Source organism: Agrilus planipennis, unplaced genomic scaffold, assembly GCF_000699045.2.
Source record: "Agrilus planipennis isolate EAB-ADULT unplaced genomic scaffold, Apla_2.0 scaffold30, whole genome shotgun sequence".
Classification (NCBI taxonomy): domain Eukaryota; kingdom Metazoa; phylum Arthropoda; class Insecta; order Coleoptera; family Buprestidae; genus Agrilus; species Agrilus planipennis.
In genome coordinates, this window is record NW_020438923.1 from 730,809 (window position 1) to 750,266 (window position 19,458).

The 19,458-nt window shown below is 39.3% G+C and overlaps 1 protein-coding gene across 1 annotated transcript; it reads left to right on the forward strand.

Annotated features, from left to right (window-relative positions):
* The first annotated feature begins 1,961 nt into the window (after positions 1–1,961).
* LOC112904284 lies at positions 1,962–18,185 on the forward strand. Its single transcript, XM_025973927.1, has 4 exons — positions 1,962–2,199; positions 4,933–5,721; positions 17,294–18,049; positions 18,093–18,185. Exons 1-4 carry the CDS (start codon positions 1,978–1,980, stop codon positions 18,183–18,185), a joined length of 1,860 nt encoding a protein of 619 aa, XP_025829712.1. The 5' UTR covers positions 1,962–1,977.
* Positions 18,186–19,458: the final 1,273 nt, after the last annotated feature.

Below are 19,458 nucleotides of genomic sequence, written 5' to 3' on the forward strand. Positions count from 1 at the left end.
CAATATCTAACTGTGGTCGTAGATGGCGAAATGTCTCCATAAACAGTATCCAACTTTGTTTTCATCTCCTCGCATTTTTTCCCATCCAAAAACAAAAAGCGAGTTACCGAACGATACTGCTCTTTTTCCATCTTAGCGAAAATAACGAAACACGTCTCAGTCGAATGGCTGCGTAATCCAAACTAACCTATCAATCAGTCTGAAATTCGTTTTGGTGTGGTTTGATAGATGGCAGCACACGATGACAACACCAATTTCCCTCAGTCTTCAAGCACGGGTACTTATTGAACCGCCCTCGTATATTCTTGGAGATATAAATTGTATTGAAATTTGTGGAAAACTACTACGAAAAACAAAATCTCTTTATACGTATCCATGCGATGTTAAATATTTAGAAATTTACCTATAGTTTCTGCAAATAATGAAAATATCGCTAATCATAGATATTAATAAAAAAATGGTTTATCTTAATGTTAGTGTCGAAAGTAATGAAATAATATATGTTATACCTTTTCTACATATGTAAAAATGAACAGTTTCTCATTGGGAAAGTATATTTCTTATTCAATTTTGTATTTTTTTCATTAATAATAAAATTATTTTTTCCAAAAGTATTTTATGGCAATAGCAATAATGTTTCCCCGCGGGAACACATGCGGCATTCCTGATGATGCGCAAATGCGACAAGGCGTTAAATGCCCCTTCTTTGCCCTAGGGTCCAATCTCATGGGGCCCACAAGAGGTAGTGTGGCTCCCCACTTAGAGACCCAACCTGCACCCTCCTCAAAATTCTAGTAGGGATGCATTATTTTTAACTAATAAAATTAGTGATTCCTATATATCCAAAAAGGTAGACTTTTCTTGTCTTTAAGGTTTGAAGATTGGCTAATTAATTAAATCGATTGAACTAACTTTTTCTTTTCTATCTTTTCAGATTTCCTCATCATGTTAAAGTATTCTGATGAAAAACTGGCCATTTTAATAGGGGTACCGATTGTGACGTTTATTCTGATATGGACGATTGCCATTTTTCACAAAAATCGAAGAAAATGGGGACCGTACGATATAGTGATTGTCTCCATAATTGTACAAAGTATTCTTAGAAACGTGGCCTCTGTAGTGTACACGTCCTGGTTGGTGGTCAGGCAGGCTAATATGAGCATGGAGGTAGGAAATTATTTATCCTTAATAAGTACTTACTTATAAAAGAAACACATTACATTTCCTAGAGGTTAATACATACTAAATATTAATGTGAAAATTCATTTTTAATATTAGGAAGTGAGTCAGGATGCACACTGTCATCGATGCTTTTTAATCTATACATCGGAGACGCGATCAACATCGTTAAAGACAATACAACTGTAGGGATAGATATACAGGGGCAAAAGATTAGTATGCTTAGATTTGCAGATGATATAGCAGTATTAGCAACTAGCAAGGAGGAGTTAGAGATAGCTTTAAATAAAATGGAAGAGGTATTGATAAAACAGTATTATATGAAAATAAATAAAAGTAAAACNAAATAATATATGTTATACCTTTTCTACATATGTAAAAATGAACAGTTTCTCATTGGGAAAGTATATTTCTTATTCAATTTTGTATTTTTTTCATTAATAATAAAATTATTTTTTCCAAAAGTATTTTATGGCAATAGCAATAATGTTTCCCCGCGGGAACACATGCGGCATTCCTGATGATGCGCAAATGCGACAAGGCGTTAAATGCCCCTTCTTTGCCCTAGGGTCCAATCTCATGGGGCCCACAAGAGGTAGTGTGGCTCCCCACTTAGAGACCCAACCTGCACCCTCCTCAAAATTCTAGTAGGGATGCATTATTTTTAACTAATAAAATTAGTGATTCCTATATATCCAAAAAGGTAGACTTTTCTTGTCTTTAAGGTTTGAAGATTGGCTAATTAATTAAATCGATTGAACTAACTTTTTCTTTTCTATCTTTTCAGATTTCCTCATCATGTTAAAGTATTCTGATGAAAAACTGGCCATTTTAATAGGGGTACCGATTGTGACGTTTATTCTGATATGGACGATTGCCATTTTTCACAAAAATCGAAGAAAATGGGGACCGTACGATATAGTGATTGTCTCCATAATTGTACAAAGTATTCTTAGAAACGTGGCCTCTGTAGTGTACACGTCCTGGTTGGTGGTCAGGCAGGCTAATATGAGCATGGAGGTAGGAAATTATTTATCCTTAATAAGTACTTACTTATAAAAGAAACACATTACATTTCCTAGAGGTTAATACATACTAAATATTAATGTGAAAATTCATTTTTAATATTAGGAAGTGAGTCAGGATGCACACTGTCATCGATGCTTTTTAATCTATACATCGGAGACGCGATCAACATCGTTAAAGACAATACAACTGTAGGGATAGATATACAGGGGCAAAAGATTAGTATGCTTAGATTTGCAGATGATATAGCAGTATTAGCAACTAGCAAGGAGGAGTTAGAGATAGTTTTAAATAAAATGAAAGAGGTATTGATAAAACAGTATTATATGAAAATAAATTAAAGTAAAACAAAAATACTAGTATGCAAGAGAAGTAGGGAAAAAGCAAATATAAGATAGGAGACGAAAAATTAGAAGATGCAGCCACTTTAGGTATCTAGGAAGTCGGATAGGTCAGGACGAAAAGAGTAGTAGGGTTATAAAANTATATGAAAATAAATTAAAGTAAAACAAAAATACTAGTATGCAAGAGAAGTAGGGAAAAAGCAAATATAAGATAGGAGACGAAAAATTAGAAGATGCAGCCACTTTAGGTATCTAGGAAGTCGGATAGGTCAGGACGAAAAGAGTAGTAGGGTTATAAAAGAGAGGATAGTACAGGGTCGAGTTCAATAAAAAGAAGTCACTTCTATGCTCGCGAACGATTAATTTAAAATTCGACAAATAAAGTTAGAAGCGTTCGAAATGTGGTGTTACCGGTGAATGATGAGGATACCGTGGATAGAGAAGGTTAGAAATGAAGAGGTATTAGAAGGACTAGGAGAACAGAAGATTCTATGAAAGTCAGTAAAAAATAGGCGATATAGGTTAGTAGGACACTTTCTCTGGTATAAGACGAGTAGAGATAGACCTAGATTAGATTTCTGTTCGCAAATAGTTAAGGATGTGGGAAATGCGCTTAGGATAGGAAGGAGTAGAGGTGCGTGTCCAATCAGTTTTAGGACTGATGGCCTTATGATGATGGTGATGATAAATTACCTCAAATTAATGAGTGGATAAAAATTAGTAATGAATTTTCAGATTAATATTTACAAGAGGAATATATTTTGATTTGAAGGGTGTGTTGTAATTCTTCGAAATGCAATACTCCTATAATATAGATCAATTTTCCTTAAGGTAAGTCGATTGATCTGTTTATTATATATCGTATTGCTGTTGTATTATCCACCCACTGACGTTTTCAATTAAAAACGTTGGAGAATTAAGTCTGAATATATTAACGTTGCTTCAATTTTATTTTTCATATGGCTCCATTTAGTCTTGGGTGTAATAACTGTGTCTACATAATTTTTGCTTGGGATCAACTGGATCCCTGTTAAGCAGAAGGGTGTTTTGTAATAAATTCCGAAGACTGAGATCATTGCAAAAAGGTGTTGTTATTTCAGTATCCTTGAGGCCGGTATGCTCTAGTGTTATTATCTTCTCACCCCTTTTCAATCAAGCGACTTACTTTTGGAGACGGTTGTGGTTTGATTTAAGGCCTTAATAACCTGGCCTTGGGTTTGACTAACCCTCCGCTTGTGATTGATTTACCCATTAGTGTTTTTCACTGAAAGTCAATCGCACTTGCAAAAGGAGTTTAGAAAAATCGTTTTTTCAAAAGGAGGAGTAAAATTGAAACGCGAGTAATCCATAAATACAATAAAAACACGTCCAAACGCGTTCGCGAAAAATATTGCAAGGAAGAGTGAGACGCAACGGAACCTAGCGCGGGTAGGAGATGTGACTGAGGACGCGACGGGCGTTGACGGGAGATGGTTTTACTGTAAATTTCGGGAAGACTCCGAGAAAATATTGCTACTGCATGGTTTCTAATGTAATTATAGAATAGCAATAGATGTTAATTAACGTCAACATGAATTGGAAGAAATTTCATTAAATTGAGCCCGATCGATTCAATCAATGGGACTACAAAAAAGTAAATTTTGGAAGAAAATAGCACAAATGGCGCAGTAAACGCCACCTGTAGCACGATGCTGCATTTTAGGATTACGTATGCTCCAACAAGGTCCACTTGTGTGGATATCTACTTGCTGAAAACGAATCCCGATGTAGCCAACCTCAACGTGATAGGCACGTTACCATAATCGAATAAAATAATTCGAAGCGGTTTGTATTCTGTCGAAACTGCCAGTCACGGATCGCGATTTCTATCTTTTTTGGATCTCATCAGCGCGTCACAGGCAGCTCCGACAGAACACAGACCAACTTTTACCTGCTGTCAAATGGCGCAGTAAACGCCATCTGTAGCACGATGCTGCATTTTAGGAATACGTATGCTCCAACAAGGTCCACTTGTGTGGATATCTACTTGCTGAAAACTAATCCCGGCGTAGCCAACCTCAACGTGATAGGCACGTTACCATAATCAAATAAAACAAGTCGAAGTCGTCTGTATTCTGTAAACGCACTGTTAAGACAGCAGGTAAAAGTTAGTCTGTGTTCTGTCGGAGCTGCCTGCGACGCGGTGATAAGATCCAAAAAAGATCGAAATCGCGATCCGCGTCAGGCAGTTTCGACCGAATACTGGTCACTTCGAATTATTTTATTAAATTTTGGATGTTTTTCGTACTTAGTCAGGTTATTTAGCAGTCGATATTTAAAAGTGTAGCATATACGCACATACAGATTTCTGAATACAGTTTTGTTACCTTTCTTGTTCTTTCAGGTCTGCAGTGGCACCGTGTGGATTTTTAACAGCGTCCACACATTCCAAGCGAGCTCTTTGACAACATTAGCAGTGATAGCTCTTTTCTCTACAAAACTAGAAACTAAACAACTGAGTATTCGACAGTACCTGATGCGCACTCACATCGTCTATCACATGTTCTGCCTCACTACTCTCTGCGCTTGCGTAGGTGTAGCCGCCATCTTGGCTCAAGAGATTCCTCCATCTTCTCACAATGCTACCAACACGGGGTTCGATTTTTTAAAAGATGCCTATCAAAATGTTTACACGCAGTGTCTTTTCATGCCATTTCAATTAGACGTTAAATACAGCGTGTTCATTTTAACGTTGCACGTATTTTTGACCGTGGTTTCTGGTAGTTGCCTTATTTGGATCCTGATTATTGTGGTGAGGGTACGACGAAAGAACTTTAGCTACTTAAAAAAATCGGCATCGGACCTTAGTGACCTTAGCTTGGCCAGTATGGTCAATGTTAACGAAAACTTGCAAGGTGGCAAAGGCACTTATGACACTTATACCATTCACAAGGGGTGCAACATTGACGGTTACGGAAATTGTTGTGAAAACCATAGCAACGGGCAAGTGTCGAATTCCAATATTGGTTGGTCCAGTGATCCTTCTGCTACAGTGAGCTCTTCGAATAGTAGGAGGCCGTGTTTGAATGAACATGGACAGCGGTTGAAAGAAGAGGATCCTGATGGAACCGGATTGCAAACCATGTATCCTGTTTTAACCGTGTGTTACCTCTTCAATCACATACCAGTTATTGTAAGTACATTTTTTTATAACTATTAGCCGTTAATTTTTCTTTCTACGTAAAATGTGTTCTTTCCTGGCTCCTATATACTTGAGCACACGTCACTATTTATCAGTTTTAAAAGAAAAATGACATTGTTATATTAAGTCTTAAGTTACACGACGCGTGGAGCTGCAATCTCTCTGAAAGCATTCGTAAGAAGAACACTCAGAGTGAAGTCGTAAAAAAAACCAGGGTTTATTATAATTTTATTATTGAAGAACAAATAGAAGTACGCGGGAGGGCATTAATAAGGGTAATAATAGAGAAAGCGACAGAAAAAGGAAAGTGTGCGTACATAGGGGTCGTAGATTTAGAAAAAGCTTTTGCAAAGTTAAATGGGACAAGACGAATAGGAAAAGATACAATAGTAATGAATATTGGGTTCATCTATTAATTATTCCTTTAATGAGGTAAGTAACCGGGCAGGCACGGATATATTTTGTCTTATTTTGAGTCAGTATTGTTTTGGCCAAGCCTGTGTGCAGAACTGTTTTGCATATACTGTAAGTGTACACCTCTGTTTAGCACCTGTGTGGTGCAATTGCGTTGTTTTACCTGTGTGGTAATTTATGCATCTGTGTGGTGCAACCCCCCGGCGCTAAATCCCGTCCTCTCTGAGGATGTGGTTCCTCCGGAGCAGAGACATGTAGGAGAGGGGCCCTACATGCCCGGTTGACATGATTTGCTGTTCTCACACCAAATCATTTCTGAAGATTATGGTTTTTTATATATACTAGCTTTTCCCCGCGGCTTCGCTCGCAGAAATTAGTATTGTTTCTCCATAAAACCTTTTAACTCCCGATTCACCCTCACAACGTCTTAATTTTATGTTAGATTTCAAATACAAACGTAGCAACAACATTTCATCCTTAAGGGTTGATTTTTAATGATTGCCAAAACACGTATTTACTTAATTTCAACAATGAGAAACCTTTGAGTAAATCGGAGTAAAATAAAATATACCCCATGGAAACGTTGAAACCTCTTTTCATTTGATTAATAATATCAAACAGCATATATACCAAGTTTCAAGTAAATTCAACCACAAACAAAGTATGCCCCAAACAAAAATTGCAACACCTTTTAAAATGTCGAGATAGGTTTTTCAGAGATTAAATGAGAGACCATTAAGACTATGTTTCAAGTAAATCTGACCACAAATAATATATGCTCCATTTAAACATTGCAACTCCTTTTCACCACTCAACACCCCCAACAGAGATTGAGTTTTTTAATTTTTTAATCAGTTTCAAGTAAAACAAAAAACAAACATGCAATCTTAGCAAACCCCTTTCCGTTTCCCAAAGAGGTAGAATTTTGTAAAATGTTGAAATAGGTATGTATGCATTAAAGCCTAGTTTCAGGTAAATCTGACTATAAATAAAACACCATTCTTAACATAGACAACATTACGTTTAGCTGTCAGTTGCGTTTTGTCATTCCATGTCAGTTCTCGTGGAACATGATAAAAAGCATTCTATGTCCTTCTCCCGGTTGTAAGCTACCTCCTCACCAATTTTCAGCCAAATCGGTTCAGCCGTTCTTGAGTTATAAATGGTGTAACTAAGACGACTTTCTTTTGTATATATAGATTTAATATGGAGAGATGGGGTTTTTATTAAAGGTCTGGATGGGGAATGCACTTCCCCCTGTGAGTTACCATTTGCCTTCTTTTCTTTATGCAAAACAGTAACTTCGGTATTTGTTTCAAGTTTTTTGCTATGTGTCTGCCTGCTAAATGCCGTTTCGGACTGCTATGCGATGACCCGCGTAAGTTAAAGTGGTTTATTGAATTCGTAATAAATTATAATTTTACATTGGCTAAAGACCTTCCATCTTTTTTCGAACATTTACATTAATTAATTTTCAGGTTTTTTGTTTTTGTAATGAAGTGAAAGCAAACCGATGACGGTTCTGGTCGGTAATGCTGCCAGAAGGGTAAGGGAGTTATCTACAAAAAGGATGTAAAATATATATTCTATTCGATGGAGTTGTTAATGAATGTAACGGTTTATGTAGTAATTATCTATTTAAGTACCTAACTAATAACAATAAAACGCCAAAGGCTACTGTCTTAATCGTATTAGTCGCAACCTTAAAACAGAAATTATGCCACGGTGAGTAATTTTCTGCAAACTACATTTATTAGTTATATTATGCATTAGTTGCGACTGGTGCAGAAGGTCAGGGGGTACACGGCCGTTTCTAAAAGCAAATGTGTTTGTCTTTTGCCAATTTTGTCATAAAATATCGTTAATATCTGTATATTAGAGAAGGAAGATAGTGTGGAGATAGATGAGCTAGGTTATCCCATAATGAGAAAAGAGTTCCATTTAGCATTAAAAAATAATAAGGCACCAGGTATAGATGGGATACAGGTAGAAATTCTAAAACATGCAGGACAAGAGGTTAGAGATCGTATGTTTAAGCTCGTTAGTCGCTTTTATGAGACGGGGAAAGCCCTGGAGGATTATAACCGGAACATGGTAGTAACCATACCTAAAAAGAAAGGCACGGATAGGTACGAGACAATTAGCTTAATTTCCCACGCGTCAAAAATCTTAACTAGAATTGTACGGAGAAGGACAGAAAAAAGGGTGGAAAAACTATTAGGGGAAGATCAATTTGGATTTAGAAGAAATAGAGGAACCCGGGAGGCCACTCTAGCTTTACAGGTAATAATACAGAAAACGATAGTAAAAGGAAAGAGTGTATACATAGCCTCTGTAGATTTAGAAAAAAGCTTTTGATAATGTTAAATGGGACGAGGTGTTAAATATACATAAAAATGTAGGAATTACTTACAGTTATAGAAGAGTGATACTTAATTTTGTATAAAGAGCAACAAGCAGTTATAGATCTGGAACTGCAAAGTAGAAAAATAAATATTAGGAAGGAAGTCAGACAGGGATGCACACTCTCACTGCTACTTTTTAATCTATACATCGAAGACGCGATCAACATCATTAAACACAGTACAACTGTAGAAATAGATATATAGGGGCAAAATATTAGTATGCTTAGATTTGCAGATGATATAGCAGTACTAGCGTCTAGCGGAGTTAGAGATAGGATTAAATAAAATGGAAGCGGCATTGACAAAACAGCATTGTATGAAAGGGAAGAAAAAGTAGGGAAAGAGTGAATATGAAGACAGGAGACGACTATTAGGAGTGGCTGATTTTAGGTATCTCGGAAGTCAGATAGGTCAGGACGGAAAGAGTAGTAGGGATATACAGCAGAGTATAGCGCAGGGTTGAGTCGCTTTCAGTAAAAAAGAGCACACGGTCACTTTACAAAATTCTAAAATGATTGTCAAAGGTGTTTGGAGCGCGCCGATGCTTGGATGCGGAACAAAAACGGTGGGAATGGGGAAAAAGAAAAGGTTAGGTTAGGTTGGGTTAGCCTTCAAATGTGTTGTAACAGGCTATTGATGAGGATACCGTGGATAGAGGGGTTAGAAATGAAGAGATAGAAAGGTTAGGAGAACAGAGGACTCCATGGAAGTCAAAAAAAATTGGCGAGATAAGTTCGTAGGACACCTTCTCAGGCAGGAATATCTAGTCAGAAACACATTAAAGATAGAGACAGGATTGAAGAGGAGTAGATGTAGACCTAGATTAGATTACTGTTTGCATATGGTTAAAGATGTGGGATGTTCTAGTTTAAGGGAAATACGAAAGATAGGAAAGAGTGGAAGTGCGTGTCCAACCAGTCTTAGGACTGACGATTTTGTGATGATGATGATGATGATGATTATGATGAATATATAGTATGTGAATAGGGTGTATTAATCATATCCAGAAAATTTATCCTCCGAGATTTACCATTAGCGGCTAGTCGCTAGGTGAGTCGTGGTTGTAATAGTTAATCCCTCTAAAATATTATTACAAAAATTACTAATAATTACTGAAATGACGTAAAAAATAGGCACATGCGTGAAATCGTTTGCTGGTTGATTCTGATATAAAAACCGCTAACTAATATAAGCATACAGGTACAAAGTGCATTAATTAAGTTGAAGTTTTATAAATATTTACTAAGTACACATTTCGCTACTTTTTCTGCGTACGAGTTATTTTTAAATGTTCTCAAAGAATTAAATTATTTGTGAAGACATACAGGCCTCAACTTGTCTTCCAGAGTCTGTATTATGAATCGAAATCAAAAAGTATGATGAAAGCTGATGATGAAACGTTTGTTTTTTGTTTAATTTCGTTAAAAAGTCAATTAACTTGCAACCTTGAGTTTAAGCGCTGTTGTGCAAGGCTCGCAATCGGTCAGTCCATTTCTCGCACAGGTTAAAACCGAAGGAAATGGAAATTTGAAAGTAACTTATTAACTCTCGAATGATTTATAATGTGTTTGTAGTCTTCGTTATTTGTAATTGGAAATTAAGCCACAATAAGGGATTTAAAGTACGTATATTGATTGTAAAACCCACATCAACGTTGCACCTTCTGTCATCAGTATTTTTCAAGGTTGGTCCCTTGAAAAGGGGTATACTTCATTGATACTGTGGTTGACATATGGTTTATATACGAGATCTGTTCAAAAAATATCGAGAATTTTGAATTTCCGCGGGTTACGTATATTCGATTTTCGATTTTTTGAAAGCGTTTTTTTCATGCCTCTCATTTATATCGACAAGTTAGGTCATGTTGAATGTTCAGTTAATGTTTGATAGCTGATTTGCTTGCACGTGCTTTGGTTCATCTTCGATTTTTGCCTATTCCAAAAAAAGTATCAAAGAATCTGTATCAAAATTTGTGTGAAAAACAAAATTAAATGTGCGGACGCATTCCGAACGTTGTCTGATGCATACGGTGAGAGGGGCGAGAAGACGTGAACGAAGAAGAGCTTGTTAGACACCGGAGCACGTCAATAACAGTCGAAAACATTGATGAAGTGAAGAAAATAGTATTGGCCAATCGTCGAATCACCGTTAGAGAAGTTGCTGAGGATCTAAACATATCGATTGAATCCTGCCACTCGATTTTTACCAATGATTTGGAATGGCATGGGTCGTCGCGAAATTACTACCGAAATTGCTCAGTTTTGACCAAAAACAGCATTGCATTAATATTGCTAAGGAGCTGTTGGACTTTGTCCGCGACGACCTAAATTTGCTCCAGAGGGTCATAACTGGTGACGAATCATGAGTTTGTGGTTATGACGTGGAAACCAAAGCTCAATCATCCCAAAAGCACTCCAAGTTGGGTCGAATATAAAGGTTCGCTTACCATTTTCTTCGATTGCAGGAGCGTGGTTCTTGCCACAGAGTAGAACGGTTAATAAGGAATATTATCTGCAAGTTATGCACAATTTGCGCGAAGCAATCCGCCAGAAACGCCCGGATTTGTGCGCGAATTTTTAGCCAAAAAACAACACCCTAATAATGCCACACCCACCGCATTCCCTAGATTTACCCTGCTGTGACTATTTTTTGTTCTCGAAACTAAAGAGGCCCATAAAATGACGACGCTACATTACAAATGAGGAGATAAAGACGGCATCGAAGGAGGAGCCGAACAAGATCAGAATAAAATATTTTTTGAAAAGGGCACAAAATATATATTCATGAATAAATAAATAATTTTTGAAAAAACAAAATTCGTGATTTGTTTTGAATAGACCTCGTATTGTATAATTGTTTGGGATTCTTCTACAAAATGAACCTGGACAATGAGCACTTCTTGATGTTCTTCAGGAACTCTTCAATACCATTAAGAAGGTCCAATTCAAAATATAGGTACTGGTCTAGATAATAGTTTGACATAATAGAGGTTATCGTTCACAACAGGCCAATGTACTTTTTAATGGGCATCCATTTCACACCCTGATATGCCCGATAACTCCGTCAAAATAAAACCATGTTTGATAAAAGTATAGATCGACTCCTTTGTTGATCAATACTAGTGTTTATTGGATGGCCAGTAACCCAGCCTGTCACCACCCGAAACCATGATGCCAGTTTCGTTTCGCCATATTATTTTCACCCTGCACTATGTACCGTAACTCAACCCTACTACAATTCACGTTAAGTTTTAATAACTAAAAATGTACATAATGCATGACTACAAAAATATATGGGATCTCGACAGGTTCTTCCCTCTCATTGTAACTCAACAATATATTGAAACTTTTTCTAATAGTATATCGATTTAACTTCGGTAGGTAGAGATTAGTTAAGTACTAGGGTCAATTGAAAAGTCCCCGGCCTGACACATAGATGGCGGCACCAGAACCAAATCCATATGATTTTCAGTTAGTCCTAACCTTCAAAAGACGCGTCTATAAATTTGACGGCTGTCGGATCATTAGTTTGTGAATTATAGCATTTTTAGTGAAGCAACTTTTGTTATTGTGAAAAAAATGGATAAAAAGGAATTTCGCGTGTTGATAAAATATTGCTTTTTGAAGGGAAAAAATACAGTTGAAGCAAAAACTTGGCTTGATAACGAATTTCCGGACACTGCCCCAGGAAAATCAACCATCAAGGATTGGTATGCTAAGTTTAGACGTGGTGAAATGAGCACCGAAGACGGTGAACGCAGTGGACGCCCAAAAGAGGCTGTTACGGACGAAAACATTAAAAAAATCCACAAAATGATTTTGAATGACCGTAAATTGAAATTGAATGAAATAGCAGACACTCTACAGATATCAACGGAACGTATACATCACATCATTCACGAATATTTGGGTATGAGAAAGCTCTGTGCAAAGTGGGTGCCGCGCGAGCTCACTTTTGACCAAAAACAACGACGAGTTGATGATTCAGAGCAGTGTTTGAAGATGATCACGCGTAATAAACCCGAGTTTTTGCGTCGATATGTGACAATGGATGAAACATGGCTCCATCATTTCACTCCGAAGTCCAATCGACAGTCATCGGAGTGGACTGCACACGATGAACCCGCTCCAAAGCGTGCAAAAACGCAACAGTCGGCTGGCAAGGTTATGGCGTCTGTATTTTGGGATGCGCGTGGAATAATTTTCATTGACTACCTTGAAAAAGGAAGGACCATCAACAGCGACTATTACATAGCGTTATTGGACCGTTTGAAGGACGAAATCGCCGAGAAACGACCGCATTTGCAGAAAAAGAAAGTCCTGCTTCACCAAGACAATGCACCGTCTCACAAGTCAGTGAAAACGATGGCAAAAATTCATGAATTGGGCTTCGAATTGCTTCCGCATCCACCGTATTCTCCAGATCTGGCCCCCAGCGACTACTTCCTGTTCTCAGATCTCAAAAGAATGCTCGTTGGGAAAAAATTTTCGTCGAATGAAGAGGTGATCGCCGAAACTGAGGCCTATTTTGAAGCAAAGGACAAATCGTACTACAAAAATGGTATCGAAAAGTTGGAGGATCGCTGTAATCAGTGTATCACCCTTGAAGGGAATTATGTTGAATAAAAAAAACGAATTTTGCAAAAAAATGTGTTTTACTATTTTAGGCCGGGACTTTTCAATTGACCTGTTATGTGGAACATTCTAGTTTTAAAGAAATGTGGAGATTAGTTCAGGATAGTTTAGAGTGGAGATGCATGTCCAACCAGTTTTAAAACCGACGACCTTATGATGATGAGGTGGTCAAAATACAAATGTTCTGCGTGGTATATTTTTCCTTTGTATTACCGACTTGTTATATATTCTGCAGATAGGTTTAAAACCTACCCTGGGATTATAAATTAAACTGTTCTTTTTGGTGGTAGAATTAGGAGTCCACCGTGCGCAATCATAGTCATGGGATAATTATTATTTGTGTTTTCTCCTTTCACCTGGAATGGAAACTGGCTAAACTGTTCAGAAAGTGTTGGAAAATTTTTGCACCTCAATGCATACTGATTGTATTCTTGGAGTCTTATAATTGCATACTGCATTCAAAATTCGTTTCCTTGACGCCTGAATGCTTTCTCTTCAAATCCAATCGTAAGTAATGTAACTATTGTTTTAAGCACGGCATTGGTAACAATAATATAATTATTATGACTGGTGTTTCAAAATTGAATATTGAAATAGAATTATTAGTACTAGTGTTGTGTACTCGAAAAAACTACCCGTCCAATCTTGTACATCAGTTCGGACGTAGTGAAAATGCAGCACTTCAACAACAAGACAAATTTATTTCACAATTAACAAAAATATTATTAGTAAAAGTAAAGGTCTGAGTCAATCAACTGCCGATTTAAGACNTTGGGAAACTTAAGTGAAAAGAAACGTAGACAATTAAACCCAATCAACAAAAGTACTGATGAAGTTAAAGAAGAAATAGACACAATGAAACAAAAGTTACAGGCAAAAGCTAAGAGACTAAGACGATATCGAAAATCTAATCAAAGGAAAACTGATAACAGGATATTTAATACAAATGAAAAACTTTTTTACAGATCTCTTGAATGTCAACAGGTTGTAATCAAAGATGCCCCAAAAATTGAAGCTATTACTGAATTTTGGTCAAATATATGGTCAAAACCTGCAGAGCATAACAAGAACGCAAATTGGATTTGCGAGGAAGAAGAGCGAGTAAGAAGTGTAATTCCAATGCCTGAAATAGAGATTACGCTAGATGATGTCAAAGAAGCAATCCGAAAAACTCACAATTGGAAAACACCAGGATGTGATAAATTACACAATTTTTGGATTAAAACTTTTACAGTTACACACATACATCTTACTAATATTTTCAACTCATACATGAGGGATCCACAAATGACCCCACTTTTTTTGGCACGTGGCATAACTTATCTTAAACCCAAAGATAATGAAACCACAAACCCGGCTAAATACCGGCCAATCACCTGCTTACCAACAATATATAAACTGCTTACATCTATAATCACAAAAAAGATATATACACATGTATTTCAAAATAAAATAATGGCCGAGGAACAGAAGGGGTGCTACAAAGGAGGTAGAGGTTCTAAAGAACAGTTAGTGATAGACTCAGAAGTACACACACAATGTAGACGGCGAAATAGAAATTTATATTATGCCTATATTGACTATCAAAAAGCCTATGATAGTGTTCCACACTCTTGGTTACTTCATGTACTTAAAATATATAAAATTAATGATAAAATAATTAATTTTCTACAACACATAATGCAAAAATGGAGCACAACACTAAACCTTAAAACAGAAACTGAATACCTCAACAGTCCACAGATAACTATATCACGTGGTATCTTCCAAGGTGATTCATTGAGTCCTCTATGGTTCTGCTTAGCTTTGAATCCATTGTCAAACAATCTTCACAAAAGTAAATACGGCTATGTAATTGATAGGAATAGTTCAACAATATTAAGTCATTTAGTATATATGGACGACATAAAACTATTTGGCGCCTCCAGACAACAGTTAAACAATTTATTGAAAATTACAGAAACATTTAGTACCGATATAAGAATGAAATTTGGACTTGATAAATGTAAAATAAACAGTATTGTAAAAGGAAAACACCAAACGCAACCACCATACAATTTAGAACAAAAAATGGATACAATACAAAGTCTTGATAAACATGAAACTTATAGGTACTTGGGCTATAATCAAAGTCGAAATATAGATCATACTAAAATTAAATCAGAATTAACTAACAAATACACAACTAGGTTAAACAAAATACTTAAAACACTTCTATCAGGTAGAAACAAAGTTAAAGCTATTAACACATATGCCATACCGGTACTCACTTACTCCTTCGGGATAATTCGTTGGTCTGATACTGATTTAGACTCACTTAATAGGCTAACTAGAACTAAGTGCAACAAATACAACATGCACCACATACACTCTGCTGTTGAAAGGTTTACAATCAAAAGACAATTAGGTGGAAGAGGAATAATTGATATTAAAAATCTACATTACAAACAGATTATTAATTTGCGGTCATATTTTAGAGCAAGAAGTGCTGATAGTTCATTACATAATTCAATCTGTGTCATTTCAACCTCTGGTACATCACTAAACTTGGTCATACGAGGAGGCAGTATAGGAATAGTACTCCTTCCCCAAGTAATCGACGTTAACGGCAAGTAAATTCTGAAACAGTACCTGTTGAAATAAGTGGAGTGACGGACAGATATTGTAGGAATCTAACCAGTGAGCAGAAGTGCAAAGTGCAACATCTACTTTGTCAGATTGCCGACGTCTTTGAAACTGACAAGAATGATAAGGGAAGGACCAATATAGTAAAACACAAGATCAATACCGGTAATGCGCAGCCTGTTCGTCAAAGACCTAGACGATTGTTCCTGGCCAAAAAGGAAGAAGCAGAGCGACTAATCCACGAAATGCAGGAGACCGGCATAATTGAGCCATCCTTAAGTCCATGGACATCACCGGTAGTACTGGTAAAGAAGAAGGATGGAACAACCCGTTTTTGTCTGGATTACCGACAGTTCAACAACGTAACTAAGAAAGACAGCTATCCACTACCACGGATTCATGACACCTTGGATATTCTTTCTGGCTAGAAAATGTTTTCCACACTCGATTTGAAGAGCGGATACTGACAAAATGCTTTAGATGCAGCCGACAAGGAAAAGACCGCATTCTCGATAGACACGGGCCTATGGTAGGTTACAGTTATACCTTTCGGGTTATGCAATGCCCCGGCGACGTTCGAAAGGTTAATGGAGAAAATCTTGAGTGATAAAATTGGAAAGACCTGCTTGGTATACTTGGATGACATCATAGTGATTGGAAGCACCTTTAATGGACACCTGCAGAATTTGCAAGCGGTATTCCAGCGGTTACGTGAGGCCAATTTGAAACTCAGTCCGAAAAAGTGCCACCTTTTCCGCGAAGAGGTTTCTTACTTGGGACATGTTGTATTAGCGAAGGGCGTGGCAGTGGATCCAGAGAAGATAACAGCCGTAAAGGAATAGCCAGTGCCTGGAAATGTCCACGACATAAGAAGCTTCTTGGGATTGTGCACTTGTTATCGTCGCTATGTTTGTGGATTTGCCAATATCGCCAAAGCTTTGACACGTTTAACCAAAAGTGACCGCAAATTTCATTGGAATTCGGATTGTCAAACGGAATGTGACACTTTGAAGCAGGCTTTAATCACAGCCCACGTACTAGTATATCCTCGACCCAATGGAATGTTCATTTTGGACATCGACGCCAGCAATGTGGGAATGGGAGCCGCTCTGTCGCAGTTACAAGATGGCAAAGAGAAGGTAATCGGCTATTTTAGCAAGACCTCATCAAAAGCCGAAGGAAACTACTGTGTCACTAAGCGAGAGATGCTGGCTGTAGTCAAAGGTGTAGAATATTTTTATAAATACTTATAAAACAAACAGAATTGCTCAAAACCCCAACGCCAAAACACGACACTGTAGTTGTCCGAAGCACTTTTCGCTAACAAAGTTACCTTCTTCAGGGACTGAAGTAAACTAAACCTAAATGAGAACTAATCCTAATTTATACTGATAGTTGTTAAGGTTCAGTGAACATGACCCGAAGCCAACAAGGTAGATGTTCAATGGACCTTAACATCATCATCATAAACGTAATTANGCCGAGTGCGAGGGTATCTTGTTAGAAGCCCTCGTTGAGAAGGAGATCGTGATGGCGGCGCGTCCGGTCGCGGCTACCCAGGTGGTACAACCAGGGGTGTCGTTTGCGGACAAGGTGCGAGGGGGGAAGCAAACGTCGGGTAAACCGACCACCGCTAAAGCTCCCAAACCTAGCCGCCCTGTACAAAAGGGCACTATAAAGACGGCCAAGCCTGGTAACAAGGCTGCCTCCAAGCAGAAGGGTGTCGCGGTGATCGTGAGGTCACACGACAAGAAGCTCTCTGCGGACGAGGTTAAGGCCAAAGTATTGGCAGTGGGTGGCGCACTCGGACGTGTCCGGGTATGTGCATTGCGAAGAGTGAAGGAGGGGGTCGTCATTGAGACGAAGACCCCCGAAGAGGCAGAGGAACTGCTAAAGAGCGAAGAGCTCCAAAAGCAGGGACTCACGGCCGCCACCCCGCAAAAGATAGGGCCGAAGATCCTGATCAAGGATGTCCCATCGGCCCTAACAGACGAGGAGATCCTTAGGGATCTCCAGGCCAAAAACCTGGAGGGAGTGGTTTCACCCGAGGAGTTCGCCTCTCGGGTGACGATACGAGGTAGGAGAAAGGCTCCTGCAGTACGCAAAGGTGAAAGTGGTGCATGCACGACTAAAGAGTGCTGGGTGACGCTTGAGGTAACCCCTCAAGTTAAAGAGTCCGTACTAAGAGAGAGAAGGGTGTACCTCGGCATGCAGTCGTGTAGGGTCGAGGACACCGATGATGTACTGCGCTGTTTCAAGTGCCTAGGGTTCGGGCACAAAACAGCATCCTGCAGAAGCACAGTCTCCGCGCTTTGCTTCCGCTGTGGAGAGGAGGGACACCAGCGAACGGCCTGCGACAGGCCAATTAGCTGTGTGAACTGTCGGGCACGGAAATTGCCACACGGTCACCTGACCAAGGCGAGATCCTGCCCTGTATTCAAAATGGCAGTGCAGGATAGAGCAAGTCGATACGCGTGATGGTGAACACGACCATAAGAGTTCTCCAGCTGAACTGTAGGAGATCCTATGTGGTCATGTGCGAAGTCGGTGTGCTAATGCGTGAGAACGGGATTGGTGTTGCCTTGCTACAAGAGCCATATGCCGTGGACGGCGGCGTCCGAGGACTGCCCTCGGGAATGGTGATTGTGGGAAAGCAGGGTGGAGAAGATCCCAAAGCGGTTGTGGTAATAGACAGCTCCGAGGTCGACGTAGTTGACCTAAGCCAAGACCTGACCAGGTGTGAGGCGCTGGCCTATCTAAGCGGACCGTTCGGTGAGTTGTATGTCTGTTCCCAATATTGTCAGTTCGCTGGCGATATTGAGGACAGCATACGGAGTATCGAGCGGGTCGTGGAGAGAAGCAGGCGGAGAGCGCTGCTGATCGGCCTTGACGCTAACGCTGAGTCGCATATGTGGCACAGCAAAGGCATGACGGGTCGAAGTGCAAAAGTTGCGAGAGGGGAGAGCCTGGAACAGGTGATCCTGGCCAATGAGTTAGAGGTTCTAAACGTACGTTCGGAAACGTCCACATACGAGACGGCCGTAGGTGAGAGCGACATTGACGTCACCCTCGCAAGGGGGCTGCGCGGAAATGTCGTATGGAGAATAGAACCAACCTGGTCCTCTAGCGATCACAATCCCATCCTGATTGAGATCACTGAGTGTGCAGCCAACATTACCACCGGAGAGCCGTCCGCTCTTCCAGCGTGGTCCATCAGGGAAGCCTGTTGGGCCGACTGGGAGGAGGCGGTGCTTCAAAGGGTCAGTCCTATGGCTGACTTCGAGAAGCTACCCCTCGGCGAGATGGTTGCTCGGCTGCAAGGATGGGTGGTGGACGCGAATGACCAGGTATTGAGAAGAGCCAGGCAGCCTACGAGGGCAATACCTCCCTGGTGGACAAACGACCTCCGAAACCAAAGTAATGCCCTGAGGCGTTGGAGGAAACGAGTCCAGAGAGCACGAAGGAGAGGAGATCCGGACGTGGAGGTCCTGCAAAGGGCCTACAGAGAGGGCATCCGCTCCTAAGCCAAAGCAGTGAGAACCAAAAAGGAAAGGAGTTGGCGGGATTTCGTCAAAGTAGAGGGCAACCGCGACCCGTGGGGACAGGTCTACAAGATCTGCCGCGGGAAAAACAAGAGCGTAGCGCTAGGA